The sequence below is a fragment of the Macaca mulatta genome, chromosome 15 (genome assembly GCF_049350105.2).
Source record: "Macaca mulatta isolate MMU2019108-1 chromosome 15, T2T-MMU8v2.0, whole genome shotgun sequence".
NCBI lineage: Eukaryota > Metazoa > Chordata > Mammalia > Primates > Cercopithecidae > Macaca > Macaca mulatta.
In genome coordinates, this window is record NC_133420.1 from 64,963,688 (window position 1) to 64,988,082 (window position 24,395).

Genomic DNA, 24,395 nt, shown 5'->3' on the forward strand with positions numbered 1-24,395 from the left:
CCCCTTACAATCCCCACCCCACAATTTTTATAGCGTACTTTCAGTTACCTTTGTGTAATACTTTTCTTCTCAGAGACTATAATTCCTTACCAGGCCCTTCCCGCAACATACTCTGATTGAAAAGCCAAGAACCTCTGTATTTGGCTTGGGTTGAGAACTAGATAATATGGAGTCTATTTTGCTGGATCTCAGAAGATCTCTGAATACGGGGAATTTTTCTGGTTGGCAGGCTTCATAAGCAGAAGTTCTTTTATTGTTAGAACCATTTACCCTTTCTTCTATTCTGCTTTTCCTCCTGTGTCATCCTCAGCATCCAGCAGTACTTCTCTGGGAATCAGATGGGAGATAGAGAAATTGGAAAAGCCTCCAAGTGAATCAGAAATAAGCAGAGAAGGAAAATGGGGTAAAAAGGTGGAATAGGCAAAGGAAATCCAGGAGAGTATATAAAATAGATAGATATATTGAAAGGGAGTGGAAAATGTATGTAAGTTTTGTCTCATTTTGGACATGAGAAAGAAAATGGTGTCCCAGCTTCACATTCTAATGTTTTTGTCTTTTAAGTGTCACCAAAAAGTCAGGCAAAGAGCTAGAGGTGCAGCATCAACAGGTAAAGTTCCAATCTCTCCTCTGACTCCCTTCCACTGTGGGTGTTTCCCATCAATCCTGTCCCTTTATGATCCCTGGAGCCAAGAGCCAGGTGCTCTGCCACTGAAGACTCCAATTCCCCAGACTGAAACTTCCATGGGTGGGAAATCATAACTCGAGAATGTTCCAAAATCCTGTACCTCAATGCCCTGGAAATGAAGAATTAAGAAAGTAGAGCAGATGTTCTTAATTGTATAACTTACTAGTTTTATGACCCTGTGGAAGTCATTTCATCTCTCATTCTTATCCACAAAATGAGCAAAACACTGACAATCCTGCCTCATTCACATTGTGGTTGTAAAAATCAAATGAAATTAGATATGGGACATTGTGTTATAGTGATGCTGTACTCAGACATGCCTTAGAGTACTGACTTTTCAGGATGGTAGTCTTTTCTTGGTGAGAGTCAAAGGCCTTACTATTCAGCTTCCTATAGGATGCCTATGAAATTATCCCATGCCATGTAACACTGTCTCCTCGTTCCTCAGTTAGGAGACGTTCCCAGGAAGAAGCTGAGAAGCCACAGAAGCTGCTCTCCATCATTAAAAGGTGATCTATTGCTCTTTGCACTCTATCAACAACCAGCCTGGCCTATGATGATTTCTTGATTTGGCCTGGGGCAGGACTAAGGAGAAGGATAATGGCTGGGAGGGAGACATACACAGTGGAAGCAGGGACACTGGTTGAGAGGGTTGCCAGGAAAGAGTGTGGATCACGTCTCAGGAGGGATGAGCTGCCCAGTTCAGCTCTGTGCTAGGGTAACAGCAGTTCTACAATTCAGGATTTTACTAGTGCATAATTCATAAAACATACTACATGAGGTGCACTCAGCCATGAGATAAGTTACCCAGCTAAGAGAATGGGTTTTGAAAAAGGAAGTCATCCTTGCCTTATTCTCTTTATACTCTTTCAAGGGAATAAAGCTATACCCTTTCAAGGGAAAATACCTGACACTGGCTAGACTCTGCTGACATGACCTGCTCTGGTTCTGTCTTTAGTGAGGCCAGTACTTGGGACACTCCTTAGACAGGAGTCTATTATTTTATCCTCTCCTTAAGAGCTCCAGAGAACAGGACTGGTTCCTGAGAGATGCTGGGTATAACATTAGGGGTACCAAATACCCCAGAATGCAGAAGTCCCACAAGGACCTCATTTCCCACAGCTTGGAAGTACTGAATACAGGCTTTGGATTTCTTAGCCTCAAATGAGACTGGTCTGGGTTCTAACTGGTGATGTTCCTGGTGATGCCCCATCAGCTAACCGCCTGGCTCCATTCTCCTAGTTCAGCTTTTCAACAAGGTCAACAGAGAAATGACTCCAGCTCCCAGCCCTCTCTGAGGGCCATGCCCTCCCATGGGTTGTCTGAAGGCTTGCCCAACAAGCTCCAGACCATCAGCCCAGCCCACCACAGCTTGCCAAATGGCATTTTCTTAGAAAGGAAAGTAGAGAGGTAGACAAGAAGATGGTATAGGCCCCAGGATTTTCAGGACTGGGAAAGGAGAGTGCCAACTCTAGCCCACACTCTTCCAAGAAGGCAGATGTCACTCCATTGTTAATTTTGCTGTTTCCCTTCCCAGCCAGGGCTGGCTTCCTCCGGAGGGAAGTGTGCGGCGAATCCTGTGTGCAGATCCCTGCTGCCAAATCTGCAATTCTGTGGCTCTCGAGATTCAGCAATTGCTGGCGGGTGAGAACAACCAGATCTCCCTGACTTTATCAGGGCCATTGCAGGGCTCCTCTTGCCTAGAGATGCTGTCTATGTCTAGTATGTCTTTGGATGAGTGTCTGGAGTTTCGTTCCTGGCACACCAGAGAGCTTGCACTGGCATCTGTAACTCCAACACTGTCACAATTAACGGATCAAAAATCTTTAACCCAGTCAGCTGCCCAGTCAACGTATGCAGATGGCATACAAGATTACTGGGCTGATCACCTCCAGCTAGGGCAGGAATTTCAAGTGCCAGATGTGCTCCGAGGCCCAAACACGATGGCTTCTTTAAGATTTGAGGAGCCAAGGGCTCCACTGAACCAGGAGATGATGCAAAGCAACCCCAGCCTTGTCCAGGGAAACCAAGGCCAGCATCACTTGAATTCCCAGGACTCCTTGCTGTCTCCGAACCCAGAAACCCTGAACCCGACGCATCCGATGGCCTTGCATATGGTCCTCCCTGCCCACCTGCCATTTCTCAGTCCTGAAGTGCTGAGGCTTCTTGAGGTACATGTTAAAAAATGGGTGCATTTCCAGAGGTGGGGGCTCCCCAGACGAGTGGAGGAGTCCCTGAGGCAGCTAATGCCAAATCCACCATTGTATTACCAATCTGGAAATGACCAGCCAGTTTCTTTCAACCTGAATAATATTTCTCAGGTCTCTCTTCGTGGATTTGAGACCATTTCCCTCCAGACCTGGTGTTCATGTGTGGCTGGCCAGCCCATCCAGACCTTCTGGGTTTCTGAATGGTCCACTATGAACCCAGAACAAAGACACCACTGTCAGCAAAGCCCAAACCCTATGGCTCTAGCCTTGCCCTCTCCAGCCTTTAAAGCTCTAAGTAGCCCCCATTCACTGTCTGGGGGACAAGATAATGACTCAGGGAGTGATCTCCAGCAGAAATACAGCCAGCTATTCTGTGGGCTCCCTTCTCTGCACAGTGAGTCCCTGGTTGCCACTTTCATGGGATCTCAAGGCCTCCCCAAGAATGGAAAAGTGCCCAAGCCCCCCATGAAGGATCCTTTTCTCTTCAACAAGCTCTCCTTCCCCCAACTGCTCCCTAAAACTTCACCCCAGTCAGCCCCACACTCTTCCCCACTTTCCCCAAATTGGGTGTCTCCATCTGACCATCAACAAGCTCAGATCAATGTCCCATTTCTAACTCTGGCCGAGTGTGAAGCCTTGGAGTGGCACCTGCTACAGAGGCAACTCCAGCTTCAGTGGGGCTGGCCAGCTGCCCTCCAGAGGTCTCAGCACACCCAGTGCTTCATGCAGCATGAGCCCTGTTGCAAAGCTCAGTCTCCTGAGACCATGACAACTTCCCAGCCAGGGAAGTCCATCTCAGTGCTCACCAGGGAGCTACTCTTCTTCCCGGAGCATGCCCGGAAGCTGCTGGAATTCCACATCCAGAAACAGTTGATTCACCATCGCTGGGGCCTGCCTCAGAAGATCCAGCAGTCCATCCATTTGCTCCTTACCTCCACTAACCAACAGACTGTGTCCTACAGCAGCACAGCCCTAGCCAATGTGAGCATCCCCCAGCCTGTAGCCCTAGAAGCCAACGGGGCTTGTGATGTGCTGTCACCCACTGTGGCCCCAGTGTCCATCCCCATGCCACACTTGTTAACCCAGGCCAAGGCAATATTGCAGAACCACATGGACTCCAAATGTGGACAGATCCACCAGGGCAAGATCCCTGCCTGTGTACATAGGTCCAGGGACTGCAGAATTCCTGGGGTCCTGGCAGTGGCTCCTTTACCCTGCATTCCCGAAAGCCAGGTCCTGGAACTGCAGGCAGCAAGTGACCCAGACCTACATCACAAAGTTATGCCCTGGATGCCAACGACCCTTGATCAGCAGCAACAGTTCTTACCAGGTACTGTCACTCAACACCCTAAGCTGCTCCGAGTCTTGTCCGTGGAAGCCATTGAGAAACTGGAGACAACTTTACGGCACAAGTATCTGGCCTTCCTGTCGGGTCTCCCTGCTCTGTATTATGTGGCGCTCTCCAGGGCCCTGGCCCCGGCAGTCACTAGCCAATCTGTCATCACAGAGATGGTGCCTGCGCCTGTGGAAATCCCAGCAGAGCCTCTGACTCAGATGGTTTCATTTGAAGAACAGTGTATAAGCCTTGGGCCGTGCCCTCAAGGCAACAATGAGACTTGTACAGACGTTGCAAAAGAATTCCAGTCTGTAGTGCCGGTAAAAGGAACAACGGAGACGCTGCCTCTAGAAAGCCAGACACAACCTGCTAGCCCCCACTCACTCCAGACACATATCTTGACCAAACTAAACTTCCACCTGAGAAAAAAGGCCCTAGAGATACAATGGGGAATTCCCATTAAGGCAAGGGAGTCCAGGGAACAAACTGCTGCAGCACCAGAGAATATATCCACACAGAAGTCTCTTGAAAATCTAAACCACCAAGGGGAGGCATTGCTCCAAGAACTGCCCATCCCACCAGACACTCTTCCTGCCCCTAATCCAGAATGGGTTCACCTTAAGGAACAGCTGGCCAATGACTTGAAGGCAGTGCAGCAGAACCAAAAGCAATCTAGTTCCAAAGCAGTACCCCATGGTTCTGCCCACTGGGTCTCCAAGATCTCACAACCCAGTGGGGACATGACAGAGACCCACATGCTTTGTGTTCGGGTGGAGGCCAGTGTGAACAAGCCCAGCACGGAGGAACCCTGGGGCCCTGAGCCCCAAAGCCCTGACAAGAGCAAGGACCCAGCCCATGTCCCCATGCTAGCAGGAAAGAGAGAGGACCCAGAGGAAACCAAAGCAGCCAGGGACCATAGAGAAGGGGATGAGGGGTTTGGGCACTCCTCAACCAGAGAAGAAAGATGCCCTGCTGAAGACCAGAGGCCAGCAGGGATGCTTCCAAACCAGACACCCCGAGGCTTCTGGAGATGGAGCCGTAGCTTTCATCTCGCTGATCCCTGTCAACACAGCTCCCAGCATCACCCTCAGCTTAAGCTCCCACAGCTACCTCCACGATTCCCTGGGGAGAAAGAATCTGACAATGACCTACAAGACAATCAAACCGAGCTAAATGTCATCCTTGAATCAGCGACAATTCCTGAGAATGCCCAGACTGTGGTACCCCGGGCTTCACAGAGTCAGCCTTTCCTGAGCCAACCAACTCAGTGTAAGCCCTTGCAGGGCCAAACTTTGCAAGGCCAGGTTTTACATGGGCAGGTGATGCCAGCCCATGCACAAAAGAAGCCCAGCCTTCCAGAGTCTAGCTTGAGAAATAAAATTAAATCTTTTCTGCAGCGTATTAACCCCAAGACAAAAGGCAAAGGGCATGAGGACTCCATGTTCTCAGCTGCAAAAGTGGCCAAAACCAGAAAAGAAAATGTTGTAAAGAGCCTGGCTCCAGCCAAGAGCCCTGTGGGGAGAAGTAAGACAGAGAAGCCAACAGGGTACTCCAAGGCCCAATCTTGTCCTTCTGAGAAGCTGGTGGGCCCAGCCTTCTTGGATGGTCCCCAGTCTCTAGACAATAAGCTCTGGCTACACTCCAGACAAGCTGGCTCTGCCTCAGCCCCGGGCCACCCCCGCCACTGCCCTCGTCACTGTCCTCGAGAGGCTTGTGCCACCAAACCAGGGTACCCACCCTAGCTCCTGACCCCCATTTGAGATAGAAACATTGGTCTGCTCAAGGAGAACACGCAGAGCCATGAAAAAGAGTTTATAGGCTCCCCAGCTGCTGCAGCCCTCCAGAGGACCAGTATTGTCATTTCCATAAATGTGCAGGTGGGGCAGGGTGCCACCAGAAATACACTCTATATTTCTCAGCAATACGTTGTCTGTCTGCTTCTTGTCTCCGCTGTATTGTATTAAGGGAAGGTGTGAGGGAGGCTAAAAAGTCCTTCCTGTCTAGGGAAGGAGCTTTAACTTACGTTTCAGATGAGTCACCATTCCACATCAAAGAAGAAAAGCCCTTATCTAGAGTGCACTGAAGCTAAAGGTCATGCTTGATTTCTGAACATTTACCATCCATCCCACCAGAATATTTTCCACTGTCCCATAATTCCAGGGCCTAGGAGAGTAGTGAATGCATAGTAAGACCTTATATTAGTTGAATCCAAAGTCAGGGTTGTGGAGACAGACAAAGCATTGATCATTGTAATGGGGCTATGAGGTGTGTGGTAGTGCCACAAGAGGAAGTAATCAGCTGGTGAGGAGGAATCCACAATAAAAATTACTTTGAGAAGCATCTTGTTTTCAACAATTAAATATTTGAGGGCTTATTACATGCCAAGAACTATGCAAAACACAACCACGAACATGACACAGGCCTTGACCCAGTGGAGCTCATGATCCCATGGGGTCGACAGTCTATTACTCCCAAATTGTCCAGTCAAATTATAAACTTGAAAGTCCAATATTCATCTCAAACGATACAAAAATAAACAAACTGGTTTTCTGCCCTTCACCACCACTCAATCATGCATACCAAACCCACTCTATTCACAATTCTCACCTCAGTGAATGGTAGCTCCATCTTTCCAGTTATTTAGGGCAAAAACAATGGTGTTATCCTTGATTGTTTTGCTAACCCACAGTAAATCCTATATCTCTACCTTCAAGCATGCATCGAGAAAATGCCCACTTCTCACCCTCTCTACTGCTACCATCACTCCAGTAGCATCATAACTAATCTCCCCATTTCATCCTGAGTCCATTCGACCAACAGTTTATCCTCAACACAGAAGCCTGATGGTCCTCAGGGCAGGTCCTGGCTTCAGATAATACACAGAGAGAGAGATAGAGAAAACCATGCAACTGGATAACACACCAAACAACTAAGTGTAAATGGAGACATCTAACGAGTAGGCCCTGAGACTCTTCTATGTTAAGAAACTGGAAAGTAAAGGAGGGACTAGTAAACAGAGGAAACTGACAAGCAGTAGCCAGTCAAATGGAAGGAAAACAAGATGAGTGTGTAATACTAGAAGCCAAACAAGAAAGTTTTTCAAGGAGAGATCAACTGCATGAAAAGTTGCCAGTCAGCCAACTAAGATGAGGAGTGTTAGATTTAGCCACACAGAGATCATTCATGACCTTAAGAGGAGCAGCCTCAGGTGAATGATGGAGATGAAGGTGTGACTGGAGTGGATTCAAGAGAGAGTGGATGGCTGGGCGCGGTGGCTCACACCTGTAATCCCGGCACTTTGGGAGGCTGAGGTAGGTGGATCACCTGAGGTCAGGAGTTCGAGATCAGCCTGGCCAACACGGTGAAACTCTGTCTCTACTAAAAATACAAAAATTATCTGGGCATGGTGGTGTGCACCTGTAATCCCAGCTACTCAGGAGGCTGAGGCAGGAGAATCACTTCAACCCAGGAGGCAGAGGTTGCAGTGAACCCAGATTGTGCCATTGCATTCCAGCCTGGGTGACAAGACCAAAACTCCATCTCAAAAAGAGAGAGAGAGGGAGGAGGAGGGAGAAAATGGAAAGACAGCAATTAGTGTCAGAAAGGGTAATATAAACTCCTCAAGGAGGTCTGTTCAAATAAAGATACAGAAATATGAGGCATTAGAACCCAAAATGGCTTTTCCAAAAAGACTGGAGATGTAGCATGGTGGATGTTAATGGAAAACATCCAGTTGAGATGGATAAATTAACGACACGGGAGCTCAAGGGGAGAACTGCTGGAACAATGTTGTGGTGCAGAAGTGAAGGAATTGGATGTTCCTTAGGGAGGGTCCTGGCTTCAGTCCCCAAGTCCCCAAGTTGACAGGCTGACTTTAGCTAAAAATACAGAACTTCACTGGTGGTAGAGAGAAGGTGGAGTTAATGAGGGAGGACTTCATGGATTAGAAGAAAGGATTCCTCCACATATAAGGGAGTGTGGGCAAAGACCCAGAGGGATGAGTGAGGAGCTGGGAAGGGACCATGTCTGTGGGAAGGGGGAACCATATGGAGAACCAAAGCTGGAAAGCTGGAGGTGGAGAAAGATTCTGGAAGTTACCGTGGAAAGTTTCTGTTAGGTCCCAAGTTCCCAAGCAGTTGGTTGTGAGTACATAGGTGGGTGAAAAAGTGGTCAAAGCTGCTGCTGATATCTGTGCAGCAGGTGCTCTTGGAAGACTGCACCAGCAGGAGAGATCACAGAGAAAGCTCTAAATGCATGGAGCCTGTGCAAGAGCTTGAGGCTGGAGATGGAAAAACAGGGCAGGGGTGGCATCCTAGTGCTCAGTGAGGTGAGGAACCAGGGAGGTTATATGGGTGGGAGGAGAGGACAGGGAAGCAGGAAGACAAAGAAGCTGCCCTGAGAAGATGGAAGGGACATAGATTTTGGATAGCTATTATCCCTTAGGAGCTGGCACCTCTGCATTCCCCTTCTGACCTACCACAGAGGAGCCAAGAGCTGGGAAAAAGGCAGGAAGTTCTGTGACTTCTTTATGACATGTTTTGAGGGACACTGGGATGCCCCTGGTTCCTAAGGAAACCCAGGATCACTCACCATCTCATCACTAGGAGGAGGTGATGGCAGGACTTGTTTCCTCTGACAGGACCCCAGCATTTAGCACAATGTGTCCACTGCTTGGATACAGAAAAGCCAGGATAGAAAGAAGCATGGATGTGTCCCTGCTCTGAATGCTGATTCTGTGCCTAAGGGATGGGGGCCTAGCCTATACATGGTCCCCAGGGCAGAGAAGCACAAGGTCCAAGCCTGCTGAACCAACATTCAAAAGGTGTTTTTCTAAAGCATCCCCAAAGATCAAAGGAGGTCTTGTGACAGGCACATCCTCCTTCCCTGGTGGGAGAAGCGCAGGCAGCCACACAGCTAGAATAGAGGGAGGCCCAGAATGAAGGGAATGGACTCAGGAGGGTCACAGCAGCATCAGGTAGGAAGCCAGGGGTTAGCATGCACACATCCTGGTTTAGGGTGGATCAGGTCCCTCCCATGGTTCCCTACAGGCTCCCGCCTGCCTGAGGCCAGCATGGGCTCATGCTGCTAACTGAAGTCCCATGACATAGAACTGGGAGCAAAGATGAGCTGGAACTGATACCTTCAGGATTCTGAGTTCTCAGCAAAGTCGAGAGCTAAGCAAAGTCAGGGTCAGAGCCTATGATTCATGCAGGATGCTGATGGCGGATGAAGCTTTGCTCATCCCATCCCATAACCCCAGCACAACCCCACCTTCTATCTTCCCCAGGGTGAAGAGAGGCAAGAAGCAAAATTCACATGTAGAGTACAAACTCAAGAATTTACCACTTCAGGCCAGGCGCAGTGGCTCGCACCTATAATCCCAGCACTTTGGGAGGCCGAGGCGGGTGGATCACTCAAGGTCAGAAGTTCAAGACCAACCTGGCCAATGTGGTGAAACCCCCATCTCTATTAAAAATACAAAAATTAGTTGGGCATGGTAGTGTGTGCCTGTAATCCCAGCTACCCAGGAGGCTGAAGGAGGAAAATCACTTGAACCCAGGAGGCAGAGGTTGCAGTGCCCTGAGATCAAGATCATGCCACTACACTCCAGCCTGGGTCATGGAGGCAGACTCTGTCTCAAAAAAGAAAAAAAAAATTACTACTTCAGATTTGGGGGTACATGCTAGGAATACATCAGTGCTTGCTTGAGGTCTTTGGTGAATGGTGAATGGCCCCGACCTTCTAGAGCTCTTCTCTTGGGCTTTCCAGAAGGGCACTTCAGAAATGGCTAGAGAGAATTTCAGGAAACCTACCACCAGGAGGAGGGTGGCTGCTCCACCACATCACTTTTGTTCAACGCTGAGTTGTTGAGGGAAGGGACCGTGGCTGCTTCACTTCTGTACCTGCTCACTGCAGCCCAGGCAGGGAGGGCAAGGAACACAGGGTGAACACAGGAATAGACTCCACAGAAACACTGCTTCCTGTACCATGTGGGAAATGACTGGGCCTCTGCTGCTTAACCAGCCAACCAGGGCTGAATGCTCTGTCTGGCCTCTGGAGCCCATGATCTAGGCCAGGCCTGCCACAGATGGAAGGGCCAGAATAGCCCCTGTGTCCACTGCAGGGACAGAAGAGAAGAAAGGACTTTCTTGAGTTCAGGTGGGAATATGAGAGGTAAGCACAATGCAGGCATGTAAAGTGCTTGGGGACACAAAGACCAGATGCCTCACAGGGCTGACCAGGCTTGCAGAGGTCTGTGCATTCTCATGCCCGAAGACAGTGAGGCCAGGACCCTGGGAAAGCATGGGGAGGGAGAGGGGGGCCTGGGAAGGGGCCAGTGAGATCGGTTTCCAGAAGGAGGGGTGGGTGCTGCCAACTGCCCCCCTTTCCTGCCTTGTCCCTCTCCTCCACTATAAACACTCAGCTAGTGGCTAGGCAAGTAGCATATTAGGGGATTTCCAGAATGTGTCACTTCCAAGGTCAGGCCTACTACAGAGGCCACAGGGGCAGGTCCCTGGGCAGGCAGACTGACCCATGGGAATTCAGACGGCGGGAAGGGAAGCCCCCCTTGCGGTAAATAGTGCTAGCAGCTGGAGTATGTCAGGGGAGGTGGAAGATACAGTAAGGGGCCAGGGAAGAATCACAAACACACAGTCAAAGACACATGGACACAGACATCTCACCACACAGGTACATACGGAAAAAGACATAAGTCAACCGTGCCACTCAGAAACTAGTTCAGAGTAAGGACAAACATGTCAAGGAAGACAAACACATGGACTCATGAACACCCTGCGTCAGACATGCCCGAGCAGACACAGGCACAAACACACATGCAGACACAAAGACAGGTTTGCACACAGAACCCATCTCACAGACCCACAGGCACAAATGCAGTCCAAATCCATCCTGCAAAGCCCGTCTCCTCCATAAATCCTCTAGGCTACCTCACACCAGGCTCATCTCTCCTTTAAACTCTAGTTTGTCATTTCTGTCCCATTGCTTGTCCTTTAATAGGATAGTTTTGGATTCACGTGCATACCCCTGGTCTCAACAATGTGGCTGTGTGCTCTTAAAGAATGTCAGGGTCAGGAAGAGAGTCCACTGCCCTCTTCAGCAGCCTCATCCTTTACCTACACACCCATCACCCCGAGGACCCCCAATTTACTGCTGGTGCCATCCTTGAAGGGTCCTGACTCTCAGACTCTTTGACATAGCAAACACAAGGGAAGAACAAACCAGGTAGACACACGTAGTCCAGGTTATCCTCGGGAAACCGTGGAGAACCAGGTCCTGGTTCTTCAGTTAGAAAACCCTTACAGAAGACATGATCTCATATGTAGCTCTAGCCTAAACTTCATGTTAACCACAATCTCAACCTTATTGACCATAGCTCTAAACCCAACTCCAACCCCATTCCCAAAGAAAACTCTAAACTATAGTTTTTCAAGTAAGACTCTGGGATTAACTGTACCCAGACAGAAAATGCTGGTGGGTGTGATCCAAAAATGTTTACATGGCCAAATAAGTTTGAGATAGAAAACTGATCTGCCCTCTCCCCAGGAGCTGAATGCCTCCCTCCCCTAGTTGGATCATAGTTGCAGGGGCCACTCTGTACCCCTCAACTGTAGAGGTCCTGGAAAACAGCCAACAACTTGTCATCTATATCAGATCAATACCACACGTTATGCAGAAGCCTAAGTCCCTCTCCAGACTAGCTTGAAAGCTTACAACCAGGCTGGGTGCAGTGACTCGTGCCTGGAATCCCAGTACTTTGGAAGGCTGAGGTGGGCAGATCGCTTTGAGCTCCAGATTCGAGACCAGCCTGGGCAATATGGTGAAACCCCCTTTCTACAAAAGATGTACAAAAATAAAATAAAATAAAATAAAATAGCTGGGCATGGTGGCTTTTTGATGTGAGCCACATCAAAAGTCCCAGCTACTTAGGAGGCTGAGGCTGGAGAATAGCTTGAGTCTGGGAAGCGGAGGTTGCTGTGAACTGAGACTGCACCACTGCACTCCAGCCTGGGTGACAGAGTGAGACCCTGTCTCAACAAAACAAAACAAAATAAAACAAAACAAACAAAAAAGGAGAGAGAGAAAGCTTAAAAGCAACCTCCAACACAAAATTTATCTCCTTGGATTAAGATCATTTAGGATTTAGGTTAAGATCTCCTCACTCTTAATCCAAATCCTAAATGCAAACAGTGCTCTACTCCAACCCTAACACAATCCTCATCTAAGACACACCTATTTCTATCAACAGGAACCACAAACCCAATTCCAAACCCTACTTTAACATCACCATGATTCCAGCCCTATCCAATTTGGAACCACAACATCAATGCTGTTCTAAGCATAATACTAACTCTAACCCTAACCCTTGGTAGAGCTACACATTGATGAATGCATGCAACTACACTAGACACACACATTTTGAACACTTATGACTCCCAGAAACTGAGAAGCTCCTTCAGTAACAGCTGCACAGTCCACAGGGCATCTTATTTCCAGAGGGGTCAATGCTCCCCTGGGAACCCAGGAGCAGCAACGCACCCAGACCCTTTGACCCTTGTTGGATATACAGGCCCATGGGCCCCAGCCCACCCCAATCCTATTCCAGGACTTGCCTAGCCCTTGAGCTGAAATTCCCGCCATACCCCTCCCTGGCTCTTGCCTGCCAAGCTGGGAGCATCTGCTGCCCTGGAAACCCCACCAGGCAAGAGCAAACGGGCCTGAGACTGAAGGGAATGTGGCCCTTTCCAATCAGGGGATTTCCAGACTCTTGCAACACCCACACCTAGGATGTCTACTCCAGGTGCCTGTCCTAGAGAGGTAATGGGCCTGCTGAGGTAGGTGTGAATAAGCACAGTTCCTCTCCCGCTTCCAGGATCTCAGTCTGGTGATAGAGTGTGTTAGAGCTGAATTCATCATCACAGGTAGGGCTGAAGTCAGCCATGTGTACCTCCCTTATCCTTCACCCCAGGTGCCAGTGAAGCATTCCTCTGCACCTAGGCCACCCCAGAGGTTGTCACACAGTACCCAGGTTCTCTCAGGAGCTCACCAAGCCAATATCTTCACCCAGAGGACTGGAACTGTAGGTGGAGACCCATATCGCGGATGTGCTGCCATCTGAGTCTTTGTGTCCCCTTCCCCAGGCTCTGCATCCAGCCTGGTCTGAGGACTGAGAGAAGCTTGGGTCAAAGCTGCAGGCTCCAAATTCCCCAAACCCAGCTTAGAGTTTAAGTGGGGCTGTGGGGTACAATGAGCCCAGACCAGCAGCTGAGGGCAGAGGAATGGCTCGGAAGGCTTGGGGTCCCAGAAAAGGGTAATGGCTCTCTCATCATCCGAGCTCCTCACTCTCTTCTACCCTGCTTCAGTGCCTCCCTCTCACCACCCCCGTCACCAGGTCCACTCACAGACTGGAGGCAGGGTAGGGGCTCGCTATCCCGTCCTCACTCTCAGGGCAGCTGTTTTCTGCCCTGGATTTTGTTCAGCCAGGTTTCTACCTCCAGAAAAGCCCCTACTTCTTCTTTCATTTCCCTTACGGCTCCTAACCTTGATTCTAAGCTCCAGGACCAAGCAGACAGACCTCAGTATCTCCAGGATGGAACATCTCCCTGAGACTGCTCTACCACTGTGGGCTCAAGTTCACAGGTAGGGGCTTAGGGTTGATGCCTAATCAACCTAGATTCCTGCATCTAGGAAGACCAGGCAGGGCTGGGACCTAGGGGGCTATGCACACCATCTGACACAACAAGAAGCTTCTTTGATGACACGAATAAGGGTAAGGGAGACAGGCAGGTATCTTGGAGAAAGAGCAAGCCTGAACTTTTAGGAAAGAAAAAGGTACAGCCCCCTCCTCTTCCCTGCCATCTCCCTTTTTTTCTATAATCTGTGCCAGGCCAGAAAGTCTCCTCCTCCAGGGGAGGTAGGGGGCATCACTTCAGCTTTCCTTTCCTCAGACCAACTTTGTTCCCTTTCACTGGCTCTGTGTCAATCTAGAGTGTGAGATGGGAGCAGAATAAGCCCAAGTGGCTCTCCCAGACCCACCCCACCAAATGCTTAGGATTACCTGCAGAACTTTGTAAAAATACACATTCTTTGGCTCTATTCTGAGATTCTATTTAAGGCAGTCTGGTGTGTTGCTTCTAATTCTGTGTTTTTAACAAGTTGCCCAGGTGATTCTGAAGTGCAGCCAAGTTTGGAAACAAACTAATATAATATGACTTCAGAATTATCTACATGCCCACCTCTCAAGCCCATGCTATTCTATCTGTCTGAGAATTCTTCAGAGATAGGCTGCTCACTTTCTTAGTCACTTCCATGTAGGCAGGTGGGGAAACCAGGGAGCTGGGAATTTAAAACTTTCTGGTGCCAGGATCTGCCACTAGACCAGGTAAAAGATCCAAGAAATCTTATCTCCTTGTTTTTGCCTAGTCTTGTTCCAGGAACGCCAGCTTCTTGCCAACAGAGTCACTCCCTGCCCTGCTTAAGGTCTCAGCCTTAAGGTCTCTTGAGTCTGAAAACCTCAGACTCAAGAGCTCAATTATCTCTCCTCTAGGCCACCAAATTCCAGCCTCTCTACTCTGTGGACCTTGGAATGAAACACCACTTCTTTATCCCCCTCCCAACAGTACCTCCATCTTCAACCCCTTGCCCTCTGCATCCCATCCTTTCCCAAGAGCAACTCAGTATTTCTGTCTCTGGCCATCACTGTCCTGACTACATCTCTCCTGACACTCATCTCCTCCTCTTCTTACGGTTTCCCTATCCTGTCATAAGCCATTCTTCAAAAAACAAGATGTAAGGAGCTTGCTGCTGGGTTTAGCACTCTGGAAACCAGATGGATTCTCCAGCTCTGACATGAGGATTACAACTCTAAGGTACAAATCCAGTTTTAAACATAGATTCTAAGTTATGACCCAATAATCCTCATATATCATATACCACAATAAACTCCAAATGGATAAAAGATTTTAAAATGTCAAAAATTAAACTACAGAAACAACATCATACAAAATGGCAGAGTAAGAAGTTACAGGGGTTGGTCCCTCCACAAAAGCAACCATTGAGGTGGAAAGAGCAATTGGAATTGACTCTTTCAGAAGTCTGGAGCCTGATTGGACACATATAACAAACCGGGGAGGGTGGTGCTTGATGAAGGGAGAGGTTGCTGATCTTTCAGAAGAGAGCATAATGTATGCACTAGCTACCAACCAACACAGTGGGGATAGCAGCCCACATTCCCGAAGTGGCTGGGTGGTCACCGAGTGGACAGGGGGAACCCTGTCCTCCAAAAATGAGGGGTTTTGCATTTGAGTTTGTATTCTGGTTCCCTAAGGGACAGGCTTGCTTGGTTTCAGCCCTCTTGGGCTGCAGCATCTTCCCGAGCCACATATATCAGAAGATTTAAAGGGACAGAACCTTTTTGCGGGGAAGGAAGAGAACCCTTTGCCAGGTCATAAACAGAAACTTCAGTAACCCCACAAAACAAAGAATACACACTTTGCAAAAAGTGGTTTGAAAAACTCACCACAAATTGATGGCACAGTTCTCAACAAGTATATATCAGCAACCCCTAAGGAGTGAAAAAATTGAATTTCCAGAGATACCACACTATAATACTCAGAATGCCCAGTTATCAACAAAAAATTACTAATACAAAGAAACAGGAAAGTATGGCCCATTCACAGGGAGAAAGGAATTTGACAGAGACTATCCCTGAGGAAGCCCAGATACTGGACATAGAAGATGAAGACTTTAGCTGTCTTACTGTAAATGCTCAATAAATATTGATGATGGGAGGCTTGATGATAAGGGTGAGGGGCTGAAATCTCAAATACTGTTTTGTTGCTTGTTTTATTATGATCTCCAATTAAATTGGGAAGTAATGGCCCTTTTGGAAAACAAAAAAAAAACTGTCTTAAATGTGCTCAAAGAGCTGAAGGAAACCATGGGCAAAGAGTTAAGGGAAATCTGAAAAATGGTGTATGAACAAAATGAAACTATCAATAAAGAGATGGAAATTAGTAAAAAGAAAAAATGACTCAAGCAGAAATTCTGGAGGCAAAAATACAATAACTGAAATGTACAATTCACTAGGGGCAATCAACAACAGATTTAAGCAGGAAAAAAAAAAGGATCAGTATTCTTGATGATAAGACAATTACAATTATCAAGCATGAGAAGAAACATAAACAAGCCTCAGGGATACCATCAAATGTACCTCATCAAAGGAGTCTCAGGAGGAGAATAGAAAGAACAGGGCATTAAAAAAATTGAAGAGGCCGGGCGCGGTGGCTCACGCCTGTAATCCCAGCACTTTGGGAGGCCGAGGCGGGCGGATCACAAGGTCAGGAGATCGAGACCACGGTGAAACCCCGTCTCTACTAAAAATACAAAAAATTAGCCGGGCACAGTGGCGGGCGCCTGTAGTCCCAGCTACTCAGGAGGCTAAGGCAGGAGAATGGCGTAAACCCAGGAGGCGGAGCTTGCAGTGAGCCGAGATCGCGCCACTGCACTCCAGCCTGGGCGACAGAGCGAGACTCCGTCTCAAAAAACAAAAACAAAAAAAAAACAACAACAACAAAAAAAAAAAAAAATTGAAGAAATAATGACAAAACATCTGAAATCTGATGAAAAGCATGAATATACCTACCCAAGAAGTTCACAAACTCTAAGAAGGATAAACTCAGAGATCCATACCAAGACAAATTATAGTCAAATTGTTGAAACCCAAAGTCAAAGGGATGATTTTAAAAGCAGCAAGAGAGAAGTAACTCATTATGTACAAGAGATTCTCAATAAGATTACCAGCTGATTTCAGAAACCATGGAAGGCCAAAAGACAATGGGGGATATATTTAAAGACTTAAGACAAAAAAAAAAAAAAAGAGTCAAAAAAGAATTCTATATATCCAGCAAAACTATCCTGCAAGAATTAAGGAGAAATAAGACATTTCCAGATAAACAAAACTTAGGAAGTTCATTAATAGTAGACCTGCCCACAAGAAAAGCTAAAGGGAGAAAGAAAAAACACAAAAACAAAGAAAGAAATGCTAAAGGGAGACCTTCAGAATGAAACAAAAGGATAAAAAATAATAACTCACAGCCACACAAAGAAACAAAGATCTCTGATAAACATAACCACACAGCAGGCCGGGCGCAGTGGCTCATGCCTGTAATCCCAGCACTTTGAGAGGCCAAGGTGAGCGGATCACTTGAGGTCAGGAGTTTGAGACCAGCCTGGCCAATATGGTGAAACCCCATCTCTACAAAAAACAGAAAAATTAGCTGGATGTGGTGGCAGGTGCCCATAATCCCAGCTACTCAGGAGGCTGAGGCAGGAGAATGGCTTGAACCCGGAGGGTGGTGGTTGCAGTGAGCCAAGATCACACCACTGCACTCCAGCCTGGGCAAAAAAGTGAGACCGTGTCTCAAAAAACAAAAAACAAAACAAACAAACAAACAAAAAGTAACAACATAGCCAGATATGGTGGTTCACACTTGTAATCCCATTACTTTGGGAGGCCAAGGTGGGTGGATCACTTGAGGTCAGGTGTTTGAGACTAGCCTGGGCAACATAGTGAGACCTTGTGTCTACAAAAAATACAAAAATTAGCCAGGCATGGTGGCCCACTACTCAGGAGGCGAGGTGGAAAGATCACTTTAGCCCAGGAGGTTGAGGCTGCTGTGAGCTGAGATTGTGCTACAGCACTCTAGCCTGGGTGACAAAGCCAGACCCTGCGTCAAAAAAAAAAAAAAAGATAAAAGCTAGTATTGTATTTTTAGTTTGTAGCTCCATTTTTTTCTATATAATTTAAAAGGCAAATGCATTAAACAATAATTATAAATCTATGTCAATGGGAACACAATGTATAAAGATGTGTGACAATAACACAAAATGTATAGGGGCAAAGTGTTTATACACTATTGAAACTAAGTTAGTATTATTCAAACTAGGTTGTTATCAGCTTAGAATGTTAATTATAATCACCAAGGTATCCATTAGGAAAATAACTACAAAATATATAGAAGAGGAAAGCAAAGGGGAATCAAAATGGTTATGCTACAGACCAGGTGCAGTCACTCATACCTATAATTCCAGCACTTTGGGAGGCCAAGGCAGGAGGATCGCTTGAGCCCAGGAGTTCAAGACCAGACTGGGCAACATAGCAAGACCTCATCTATGGAAAAAATAAAAATTAAAAATTAAAACAGTAGCCGGACGTGGTGGCATGTGCCTGTGGTCCCAGCTCCTCAAGAGGCTAAGGCAGGCAGATCGTTTGAGCCCAGGAGTTCGAGACTAGCCTGGGCTAGACATAGTGAAACCTCGTCTCTACAAAAAATAGAAAAATCAGCCAGGCGCAGTGGTGTTTGCCTGTAGTCCCAGCTCCTGGGGAGGTTGAGGTGGGAGGATCACTTGAGCCCAGGAGGCGGAGATTTCAGTGAGCCAAGATCACACCACTACACTCCAGCCTGGGTGACAGAGTTAGACCCTGTCTCAAAAAAAAAAAAAAGAACTCTTACAATTTAATAATCAGATTTGCTGGAAGGAGGGGAAGGGTATGGATCCTGGAGCGTAGTGAGGAGACAGTCATGGTGTACCAGGAGAGAGGTGGTGAGGCCTGCATGAAAGCAGTAGCTGGAAATAGAAGGAAGGCTCAGGCCCGACATACTCAACTGATGAGGACATAAAATTTGGCAACTGAGGACAGTCCATTTAGTTTGAGATAAGTGGGGCTGGGTGCCAGCAGATCCAGCTTTCAGGAAGGAAAAGGAGTGGGGATAAGGGAAGGGAAGTGAAAGTGCCTGGCTATATAAATAGCAGGCCAATCCCAGCCCACGCACAGACCCCCAACTTGCAGCTGCCCACCTCACCCTCAGCTCTGGCCTCTTACTCACCCTTTACCACAGACATGGCTCAGTCACTGGCTCTGAGCCTCCTTATCCTGGTTCTGGCCTTTGGCATCCCCGGGACCCAAGGTACCAAGGCAGGGAGGGGCCTTGGATGGGGCTAAGGGGACGAAGAGGCCAGGGTAGGAGCTTGCAAGCAGCCCCTGGCTCCCTGTGAATCCCACCCTGCAGGCAGTGATGGAGGGGCTCAGGACTGCTGCCTCAAGTACAGCCAAAGGAAGATTCCCGCCAAGGTTGTCCGCAGCTACCGGAAGCAGGAACCAAGCTTAGGCTGCTCCATCCCAGCTATCCTGTGAGTGGACACAAAGGGGTCGGTACAGGCTGGTGACGGGGTGGGAGGGCATGGTGGGCAAGACTAAGAAGGCTTACTAGCCCCCCCACCCGCAGGTTCTTGCCCCGAAAGCGCTCTCAGGCAGAGCTATGTGCAGACCCAAAGGAGCTCTGGGTGCAGCAGCTGATGCAGCATCTGGACAAGACACCAACCCCACGGAAACCAGTCCAGGGTTGCAGGAAGGACAGGGGGGTCCCCAAGAATGGCAAAAAGGGAAAGGGCTGCAAGAGGTGAGGAATCTGAAGGGACGTGGGTAAAGGGGAGCCTCAGTCAGCCCCTCACACCTCTCTTCTGCCCTCACAGGACTGAGCAGTCACAGACCCCTAAAGGGCCATAGCCCAGTGAGCAGCCTGGAGCCCTGGAGACCCCACCAGCCTCACCAGGGCTTGAAGCCTGAACCCAAAAGGCAAGAAGGAGGCTATGCTCAGGGGCCCTGGAGCAGCCACCCCATGCTGGCATTACCACACTCTTTCTCCTGCTTTAACCACCCCATCTGCATTCCCAGCTCTACCCTGCATGGCTGAGCTGCCCACACCAGGCCAGGCGCAGAGAGGCCGAGGAGGGAGAATCTCCCAGGGAGCATGAGAGGAGGCAGCAGGACTGTCCCCTCGAAGGAGAATCACCAGGACCCTGGACCTGATACTGCTCCCCAGTGTACCCCACCTCTTCCTTGTAAATATGACTTATACCTAACTGAATAAAAAGCTGTTCCGGCCTCCCACCCAAGTACCTGTTCCCATGTGTTTATGTCCACCGGGATGCCAAAGCCCCTACAAGGTGGGGTCACACATGCTATATTCCCATCTACCCCAAGAGTTTCCTTGCCTCTCGGGTGCCCACACCCCTAGGCAGTTAAATGGAGGTTGATGGACAGGGTAGGACCCGGTCTTCTGAGGAATCCTGCCAATGGAGAGATGGTGGACATGGAGCACACATCCCCAACAGCTCTGCAGGCCTCTGAGACCCTGAATCTGTTCAGCACTAACTCCAGGAGTGACCTTCAGATCTTTTCCATGACCTTCAGACCTTTTCCCAGCTATCTCAGAGACTTCCTCTCCTTTCCCTGGGAACTAGTCAATAAGACCCTCCAAGTAGTTCTTTGGAAGGGTCCCTAGGAGGGAAGCTGTGGCTTGGGCCCATCTATAACACAGACAAACACAAGTTATATTTAAACCTACCCTAGCACAGTTCCAGCCCTGAGAGAGCCCATGGAAGGCAAAGACCCAAGGGGACTTGCTTCAGCCCTATTCAGTGAAGCTCGGGCCTCGACCTCTCCTCTTTGTTTAATGGGGCTGTTGTGCTCTCTTTCTGTTTCTATCTGGGCCCCTGGACTTGCTCAGCCTCCTTCCAGATGGAAAAACCTCCTCCCTTTTTCTCCCCTCCTTTCTTTCCTGGCTGAGATCCAGACTACTTTAGTCCCTTAAACCCCTTGAAGTCAAGGAATAAGTCTCCTGGATCAGGTTTTCAGAACCCCAGGATTCAGGTGTGAATCAGTCTCCTCTCCTGGAAGGCCCCAGATGGCTCTCCTTTACCTCTTCCTCCCCAGAGTGAAGACCCTTCTATATCCCCACTCACTTCCAGGCAGGGAGAGAAGAGGCCATCAGATTGGGCCGGGCAATGTGAGAAAGAAGGGAACAGATCCTGGGGAAGGGCGAGAAAGGTAGGAACCTCGAGACTGGGCACAGTGGCTCATGCCTGTAATCCCAGCACTTTGGGAGGCCAAGGCAGGCAGATCACAAGGTCAGGAGTTCGAGACCAGCCTGGCCAACATGGTGAAACCCCGTCTCTACTAAAAGTACAAAAATTAGCTGGGCATTGTGGCAGGCACCTGTAATCTCGGCTACTCGGGAGGCTGAGTCAGGAGAAATACTTGAACCTGGGAGGCAGAGCTTGCAGTGAGCTGAGATATGCCATTGCACTCCAGTCTGGGTGACAAGAGCAAGACTCTGTCTCAGGAAAAAAAAAAAGAAGAAAAAGAAGAAGAAAGGTAGGAACTTCAGAAGCTAGAAGTGGCTGCTCCGTCACTTTTTCCTTTTGTAGGCACCTGAGTATGCCACAGCACTTACCACCTATCCTAACATCTGCAAGTATTGGCTTGTCTGCTCCTCTTGCAGCAGGTGAAGACAGGGCCTCTCCCCTACCTGTCCTAGGGCAGCAGGTGTTAAATTAATCTATAAACTCAGATATGCAAGAAATACTACATTTTGATATGTTCCTTAAATGAACTTAATTCCTACTACAAGCTACTGCATTAGAGTGCTGATGAGAAATTCAACACCAGGCACTCTTGGGGGATCCCATCTGCCAAGGGTTATGCAAAGGTCACGGAAACCTCAAGGCCCACGGGAGGCCTCCTACCTACCTCCCACGCCATCTCATAATTGGACATCATTCTCACCAATAAGTGTTCTGACCCCTGTGGGTCCAGCAGGTATATTTCTTCAAGTCCTAGACTCCACATTTGAGACATAAGAATTCAGATATGACAGCCTCTGGGCTTGGACTTGGCCTCCCCAGATACCCCCTGAAGCCATCTACTCAACAGTCCTGTCACTTGCCCCATCACAGCCAGAAATTAGAGCCCAGTGCCCACTCTGGCTGGATGTACACACTAATCCCTTTGCAGTCCTAAAGAATTATCTCCCTCTCCTCAGCCCCTCCAGGGCATAACCTCTTCCCCAAGTTTACTTTCTTTTTTTTTTTTTTTTTTTTTAAGACATGAGGCTTGCTCTGTGGTCCAGGCTGGAGTGCAAAGGTAGGATCATAGCTCACTGTAACCTCAAACTCCTGGGCTCAAGGGATCCTCCTGCCTCAGGCTCCAAGTTGCTGGGATTACAGGTGTGAGCCTCTATGCCTGGCATTTTCCCCTGGTTTAAGACATTTACAAAAAGCCTTTGACATCAGGCTCACTTTGACATCAGGACATCACTCCCAGCCCTGCCAAAACTCTTGCCTACTCTATAGTGAAAAGAAAAAGGCAGACAAAAACAAAATTCCCTATTTCACTAAATTCTCCTGCCACACCTGCATGCCTGGTATTTGCCTCAAGCCCTGCTCTGAGAGGCATGCAATACATTATTTATTCCATCAGATCATGAGTGGCCACTCTCCTTGTCTGCCTTCATCTTTGACAACATTGTCCTGTTCTTTCTCTTTTCTTTCTTATTCTCTTGATGCATAACTCAAAAAACAACACATAATACACACTCACAGTTAAAAAATACATCCAAAAGTACCAAAAGGTTTATTCTGAACATCATTTCCTACAATTTTAACTCTTAGGCTATTTCTCAGTGCCATATGTCTAAGTACTTTGCCTATACCTCTGTTTCTTGATTTACCTATTTTAAACATTACCAGATGACTTCCTACTATAAAAAGTGAAGATTTAACTCTCTTGCCAACTCTCCTGTCACTGCATCCTCTAAATATAGTCATACCATGATATTTAGATCATGATTATATTATCACATTTAGATCATAATTACAGTTTATATTATTGTGGATTACTATTACATAATATGTATTATCACATATTACATTATTTTGACTATATAAATGTTCTCTGCAGACCAAAGTAGATCACTTTTCCTTTGTCACTCAGCTTTTTGTTTTTCTTAAAGGTTCTAATGCCCTTCCCTTTTTAAAATACCTCTATCTTGACATTACCTTTCAAATTCTTCATCATATGAGATGGATTCAAAACATCATGTTTAAGATATACATAGAAGAAAATATAGGTGAATGTGTTTATAACTTCGAGGTATAAAATAACTTTTTTTTTAAATGAAATGGAGACCGGGTCTCACTGTGTTGCCCAAGCTGGTCTTGAACTCCTGAGCTCAAGCGATCCATCTGCCTCAGCCTCCCAAAGTGCTGGGATTACAGGCATGAGCCACTCTGCTTGGCCAAAAAGAGTTTCTTAAACAAGACATAAAACCATAAAACATAAATCATCAAAGATCAACACCATTAAATTTTAAAACAAGTGGGAGTTCAGGGTAGGGATGGAAAATTAATTACATGACTTTATTTTCACTTCTCGCTGAGCCCCGACTAAAACTACAGTAAATTTTTTTGGTGCATGTATGCATGTAAAGGCATAAACCAAGGCCAGGCACGGTGGCTTACACCTGTAATCCCAACACTTTGGGAGGCTGAGATGGTCACTTCAGCTCAGGAGTTTGAGACCAACCTGGGCAACACAGTGAGACCTCATCTGTACAAAAAATCAAAAAAGTAGCTGGTGTGGTGGTGTGCACCTGTGGTCCCAGCTACTCAGAAGGCTGAGGTAGGAGGACCACTTGAGCCTGGGAGCCATGTAGCCTGGGCTAAAAAGTGAGAGACCCTGTCTCAAAGTAAATAAATTAATTTAAAACACAAAATAAAATCATAAACCCACAAGGGCCCAAATGGGAGAGGAGATAAAGGTAACTTTCCAAAAGCCTACTGCTGAGACACGTAAATATTTCAATAAAAATAGATACAAAGCATAAAATAAAATTATAAATATGAAGGATTTCTAATGACTTATGAATACAGTAAAAATTCATATTTACTGAATATTCATATGCCAATGTCCAACAGGGAAACAATTAATGACTTCTACTAGAAATGTAAAAAGACAAAAAATCCTAAAGATGAATTATCTCTAAAATCTACAAAATCTTCATTCCTTAAGCATGAAAACTCATTGTAATCCCTGGAATCCTGACTTTTCTTCATCACAGAACCATAGAAGCACTTTATTGCTTTAAAAGTGAGTTATCACTATTTTCTAACAATGAGTCCTCCTCAGTGTCATCCAGAAAATTATTAATACCTTGTATTTTTGCTGTTTTTATTTGCTCCTTTTTTGAGATAGGGTCTTGCTCTGTCACCCAGGCTGAACTGAGTGGCGCAATCTCAGCTCACT

The 24,395-nt window shown here is 47.4% G+C and overlaps 3 protein-coding genes across 11 annotated transcripts in view; 2 read left to right on the top strand and 1 right to left on the bottom strand.

Annotated features, from left to right (window-relative positions):
* The window catches only part of SPATA31F1 (SPATA31 subfamily F member 1), a 75,347-nt gene extending 69,194 nt beyond the window's left edge, over positions 1-6,153 (top strand). The window contains exons 2-4 of one of the 2 annotated variants that reach the window (XM_001092661.5): positions 562-607; positions 1,134-1,194; positions 2,223-6,153. In XM_001092661.5, the coding sequence (XP_001092661.4) occupies positions 562-607; positions 1,134-1,194; positions 2,223-5,973 (3,858 nt within the window). In that variant the 3' untranslated portion in view covers positions 5,974-6,153. The remainder of the gene's footprint in view (positions 1-561; positions 608-1,133; positions 1,195-2,222) is intronic. The other variant, XM_077965811.1, reaches the window with a different exon arrangement.
* The window catches only part of PHF24 (PHD finger protein 24), a 293,212-nt gene that overhangs the window by 222,531 nt on the left and 46,286 nt on the right, over positions 1-24,395 (bottom strand). The window lies entirely within an intron of this gene.
* CCL21 (C-C motif chemokine ligand 21) lies at positions 19,152-19,817 on the top strand. Its single transcript, NM_001032855.1, has 4 exons — positions 19,152-19,218; positions 19,321-19,441; positions 19,537-19,710; positions 19,784-19,817. The coding sequence occupies exons 1-4, from the start codon at positions 19,152-19,154 to the stop codon at positions 19,815-19,817; spliced, it is 396 nt and encodes a 131-aa protein (NP_001028027.1).

Excerpts from the sequence above, each read along its gene's own strand:
- CCL21 (NM_001032855.1), top strand. The coding sequence starts at position 19,152 with ATGGCTCAGTCACTGGCTCTGAGCCTCCTTATCCTGGTTCTGGCCTTT. Across the intron at positions 19,442-19,536 it reads TGCTCCATCCCAGCTATCCT|GTTCTTGCCCCGAAAGCGCT; the intron begins GTGAGTGGACAC and ends CCCCACCCGCAG. Across the intron at positions 19,711-19,783 it reads AAGGGAAAGGGCTGCAAGAG|GACTGAGCAGTCACAGACCC; the intron begins GTGAGGAATCTG and ends CTGCCCTCACAG.